This window comes from Monodelphis domestica, chromosome 2, assembly GCF_027887165.1.
Source record: "Monodelphis domestica isolate mMonDom1 chromosome 2, mMonDom1.pri, whole genome shotgun sequence".
NCBI lineage: Eukaryota > Metazoa > Chordata > Mammalia > Didelphimorphia > Didelphidae > Monodelphis > Monodelphis domestica.
The window spans coordinates 533,247,724-533,253,723 of NC_077228.1; the positions used below are offsets into that span (position 1 = coordinate 533,247,724).

The 6,000-nt window shown below is 44.1% G+C and overlaps 1 protein-coding gene across 1 annotated transcript in view; it reads left to right on the forward strand.

The window, feature by feature from the left end:
- Positions 1-783, forward strand: part of LOC100025343 (zinc finger protein ZFP2-like) — a 55,985-nt gene extending 55,202 nt beyond the window's left edge. The window contains exon 7 of the mRNA XM_007486164.3: positions 400-783. Within this exon, the coding sequence (XP_007486226.1) occupies positions 400-417 (18 nt within the window). The 3' untranslated portion in view covers positions 418-783. The remainder of the gene's footprint in view (positions 1-399) is intronic.
- Positions 784-6,000: the final 5,217 nt, after the last annotated feature.

Genomic DNA, 6,000 nt, shown 5'->3' on the forward strand with positions numbered 1-6,000 from the left:
TCTAACCGATTTTGGACCATCATATTATTTAATTTCCAATTGATTTTTGATTTGGCTCTCCATGTACCCTTACTGATCATTATTTTTATTGCCTTGTGATCTGTAATGGTTGCATTAATTATTTCTGATTTTCTGTATTTGTATGTCATGTTTTTATGACCTAGTGTATGGTCAATCTTTGTGAATGTGCCATGTACTGCTGAAAAGGTGTATTACTTTTTGTCCCTGTTTATTTTTCTCCATCTATCTATTAACTCTAATTTTTCTAGGATTTCATTTACCTCTTTTGCCTCTTTTTAAATTTATTTTTTGATTTGATTTGTCTAAATTTGATAGTGGTTGGTTCAGATCTCCCACTAGTACAGTTTTATTATCTATTTCCTCCTTCAATTCTCCTAGTTTCTCCAAATAGAGTAAGAACAAAATAGAAGATTTCCAAGTATTTGCAAAGAAAAGACCAGAACTCAGTGGAACGTTTGACATCCAAACACAAAGAGCAAGAGAAACATGAAAAGGTAAATATTAAAGAAAGGGAAAAGGAAAAAAGGTTTTTTTCTTTTATTCAAACCCTCCTCTATAAGGGCTACAATTAGATCAAATCATATATACTAACATATGGGGGAAATATTATCTGTAACTTTCAAAAATTGCATGTATTAATACAGTAATCAGAAGAATCACTCATAGGGAAAGATCGAGCCATTAACATGATTTGGAGGGAAAAAAAACAAAAAGAAAGAAAAAGGGAGGGGGATCAATGATGGTACTAAGATATACTTTAAGAAGTAGAAATAAATTAAATAGAATAATCTTTGCTACATAAAGATACACAAGGGAAGGGGAGGGGAAGAATTCTCTTATAAGAAGGAGAGGAAAAGAGTGCTTGTAGCAGTCCAGCCCATAGGCATTATGGGGAGACAAGGATTGTGAGTGAGCACATGGCCATCCTGTGCATGGCAATAAATTTTATTGTCAGCGTGGCTGAAGTTTAGGTGCAAAACCTTGCTTTCCTTTGTCTCACTCTCCCGGGGATAATAACCCCACCTTCACCTTGTCATAAGTTGCATTATCCAATGGGAATACCCCAGGTAACTCATCCATATGCATTGAGGTATCATATAACTGTTCAATATGTATTGAGCTGCCAAGATTATAAATAAACGAGCCACAGCCAGCCCGCCCACTTGGAGGACATCCACAGGTTTGCAAAGGAGCATCTTCTCCCCTGTCTCTCTCCTCTCTATCTTTCTCACTAAGGCCTGGTCTTTAGGCCAGGCCTGCCTTACTTCCTCTCTCTTTCTTCTAATGCTACCTAGCATTATCTACCTCCTTTAGTTTCTGATCTCCTTTCCATCTGAGCTAGCATTATCCTCTGACCAGTGTAGTGTTAAATTGAGATCATTGGGTGGGTCAGCCTGGATAGTAACACCCAGTGGTCGGAGCAGCTGTGGCTCTTACAAATAATAATTGTCTACTGACTCAATTATTTACATCTCTAAAGTCGGCTTGTTCACGCCCTTCGCGGGATCTAAAACTTCTACTCTATCTCTATCTTCTCACCTTGCAGCCTCTCGCGGGCCGGGAGGCAGCATACTGGCGCCCACGTGCCTAGGACCCACACCTGGAACTTTCTTGTGGCATTCTATCTTTGTTTCTCACAGCAGTAGGGAGGGCTAGCCCCAGGACGCGAAGGATTTCTTAGGCTAGGCGGAACAGAGCCAGAGGACAATCCCTTCGGGTCTGGCCAACAGAAGGTGAGTTGTTCTCAGAGATGGGTTTGACCATTTCCTCCCATGCAGGTTATATACGACTCCTCATGTCGTTAATTTAACAGGGAGGTAGGAAGGTCTCTAAAGCGCAGATCAAAGCCTTGATACAAGTAATTCAAAAGGCTTTCCCAGGCTTTCCATCTATGGGGACCCTAGAGGTGGCGCAATGGGACCGAATAGGTCAAAGCTTAAAGGACTATCAAAAGGAAGGTAACAGAGTCAGGAAAACGGTATTTAACACCTGGTCAATTATCAGAACTATTCTAGAGGATTTAGCTATTCAAACCTCTAATGCAGGGGAGAAGGAATCTCCACAGACTCAGGAATTAAAAAAGCAGGATCTCAAGCCCACTGCTCCTGAGGTGACTGATGGGGGAAGGGAAGGAGAGTGTTCAGGATGGTCTAGGGATCCTCCAGAGGCCCCAGGCTATATTTCAAAGGGGAGTGAAACAAAAGAGTCATTTACGACTCCAAAGCTGTATCCTTCTTTAAACACTCTGACCCCTCCCCCTCCCACCCCTCCCCCAGACCATGGGTTGGCTTCACGAGCCTCTCTAGTGGCCACCCCGCCCCCACCTTGCCCGCCTGAGGTTTCTAAGCCTGATTCACTCAGGAATGAGCCGATCTCGCCTACTCAAAAAGGCAAGGAGGACATTTCTGCTTTCCCAGTCAGGTATATAGAGGCCCCTGAGGATGCCAACAGACGCATTGCTCGGCATAAGCCCATAGACTGTAAGGTCTTGAAAATGCTCAGAAGCAGTGCATTGAGAGATGGGGCAATCCCGCCATTCACATTAGCGCTCCTCAGCAATCTGACCCAGCAGACACTCACCCCGGCTGACTGGTACCTGGCAGCCGAGTCCGCCCTCAGCGGAGGTGACTATTGGACCTGGAAACTGAAATTCCATGATCTATGTTCCCTGCAGGCCTCCGAGAACAGGCAGGCAGGAATCAACATGCCCTTTGAACAATTGGTAGGGCAAGGAGAATTCGAACCTATTGCTAGGCAAATCGCAGCCACAGAGCAGGTTTTTAACCAGATAGCCAGTGCTGCCACTAAGGCATGGAGAGCCCTACCCGGGAAGGATTCAGAGAGCCTGTACACAGAGATTATCCAGAAGCAGAACGAATCTTTTGCTGACTTTGTGGATAGGCTCAGTACAGAAGTCCGCAGACATATCCCTCAGGAAGATGCAGCTAAGGTTCTCATTAGGGACCTTGCTTTGTTAAATGCTAATGAACAGGCCAGAAGAGCTTTAGCTCCCATTAAAGCTACAGGAACCCTGACAGATTTTTTAAGAGCATGCCAAGACATAGGCATGGGGGAGACACGAACTATTTTAACAGTACGTGAGCAGCCGAGAATGCCTAAAGGGCAATGCCATGCGTGTGGCAGGAGAGGTCACTATCGTAGAGCATGTCCAAATAAAAGAACAGGAAAGACTCCAGATATCTGCCCCAAATGCGGAAAGGGCAGGCATTGGGCTTCTGAGTGCAGAGCTGGCAATAAGCGAAGTCTTCCCAACACAGGGTCTAACACCCAGTTAAACTAGACTTCGGGCCAGCCTTGAGCCCAGGAGTAAATCAGGGCAGAACCATGAGGTGTTCTTTTCGATTCCCTATAATTGCAGCCAAAAGCATAGTATTAAAAGAGAACTCAGAGCCTACTTGGATTCCAGCTAGCTTTCGTTTCCCAGTACCTCAAGGTGCTAAAGGGTTAATACTAGGCAACCCTGACCTCATGGCAAAAGGTTTAGAAATCTTTCCCACATTGTTTCAGGATAAGGAGACCAACGGGCTCCACATCCTGGCTGCTGCAAAGCCAGCATGTTGCATTTCAAAGGACACTAATCTAGCTTACCTGACCATATTCCCTGAAGCTGATTTCTCTCTAAAGAGCAAGCTTCAAAAAAGCAGCCTTGACTCCACAGCCCTAGGATTGTTTTGGTCTCAAAAAGTGACTCAGGATAGGATGGGAATGTCTTTGTGTGTAGAAGACAGGGTTATCTCAGGCATCCTGGATTCTGGAGCAGACATCTCTGTGATCTCTGCTGCGGATTGGCCTGAATCATGGGAAGTCATTGAGCCTCACCAGAAGGTAATAGGCATAGGCACTCCTGAGCATATTCTCCAATCAGCGAATACTTTATCGTGGTCTGATAGTGAAGGACATAGAGGTATATTTACACCTTATGTGCTAGATATTGCCCAATCTCTTTGGGGCAGGGAGGTCATGTCCGCAATGAACATAACATTGACCACATCGGACAAACTGCACTCAGAATTTGTGGGTGTGGCACGTGTCGCCCCTGCTATTCGCTGACCCTATCACGTGGTTAAATTCCAAACCCATTTGGATTAACCAATGGCCTATATCTAAGGAGAAATTAGTACATTTAGAGGCCATCATACAGGAACAATTAAGCTTAGGTCACATACGAGAATCAAACAGTCCCTGGAACACCCTGATTTTTCTGGTGCCAAAGAAGGCAGGGAAGTGGAGGCTAGTCCATGATCTTAGGAAGATCAATGAGCAGCTAGTGGACATGGGGACAAGGCAACCGGGATTACCTTCCCCGGGGCCGATTCCCATAAACTGGAATCTGATAGTTATAGATTTGAAGGATTGTTTTTTCAATATCCGCCTGTCCCAAGATTGTCACAGATTCGCATTCTCTGTACCCTCAATAAATTATAGTACTCCTTTCGAAAGGTTCGAATGGCTCTGCCTTCCACAGGGTCTGCGTGTAAGCAGCTGTTTATGCCAGAAATATGTAGCTAATGCCCTAGAAAAGGTTAGACATAAGCACATGAAATATCACATAATCCAATATGTGGATGACATTCTGTTAGCGGCGCCATCTAGTGGCGAGGTGGAGATATTGCTCGCAGATGCCACCAAAGCTTTAATGGCGGCAAATCTGGTGATCTCCAAGGAAAAGATTCAAACCACGCCCCCTTACAAGTCCCTAGGAACGCTAGTGTATGATCAAGAGATCCGACCACAGAAAATGGAGATTCGTAGAGATTTCCTGAATACGTTGAACGACTTCCAGAAATTGTTAGGTGATATTAATTGGCTCAGACCTTTTCTAAAAATCTCTACAGGACAGTTAGAAAACCTGTATGCCACTTTGAAGGGAGACGCTGCTTTGTCATCCCCTAGAACACTTTCTCCCAAAGCAGAGGAGGAGTTAAAGGCGGTGGAAGAAGCGGTGTCAAAAGCCAGATTGTATAGAATTGATCCATCATTACCCTTAATAGCATCTGTTCTCCAGACAAGGTACACTCCCACAGGTGCTTTGCATCAGGGTCAACACATCATAGAATGGATTCACTTAGCCAATCAACAAACTAAATCCCTCACCAGCTATGTAGAACTTATCATTTTACGGATTACTCAGATCAGAAAAAGGGCAAGACAGTTAACTGGCCTAGATCCTAGTACAATTCATGTTCCCATAACAAGAGAGCAAGTTCAGAATTTATTTGCACAGTCTTTGCCATGGCAAGTTGCTTTTGCAGATTATACAGGACAGATTGATAATCACATTCCTGCTAATAAGATACTGCAGTTTGTAAAGTTGACTCCTATTATTTTCCCAAGAATGACATCCATGCATCCCCTTGTAGATGCTGTGAACGTTTTTACAGATGCATCAAAACATGGGCGAGCAGGAGCTGTAGTCCAGGATAGCACAATGTTATTAGACACTACTTATGGCTCTCCACAAAAAGCTGAATTAGCTGCAGTTCGCAGTGTACTAAGGGATGTAGTACAAGCTTATAATATAATCTGTGATTCCTTATATGTGGTTAATTTGGTTAATTCACTGGAAACAGCAAAGATTAAACCTGTACCTGATGAACAGTTATATCTCTTGTTCCGTACCACCCAGATGGTGATATGGCAAAGGCAGAACAAATTTTTTATAACACATATTCGTTCACATACTAACCTCCCTGGTCCTCTCTCGGAGGGAAACGCTAAGGTGGATACCTTAGTGGCATCTGCTTTTCGAGATGCAGTTAGATCACATTCTTTATTGCACCAAAATGCGAAATCTCTCAAATGCCAATTTGACGTTACTAAAAGACAGGCACAGGAGATAATCCAGCAATGCAGCTCGTGTGCCCAGTCCTCCTCTACACCTCTTCCCCCAGGAGCTAATCCCCGAGGCCTCAAAGCGAACCAGCTTTGGCAGATGGATGTGACTCAATGTGCTCCTTT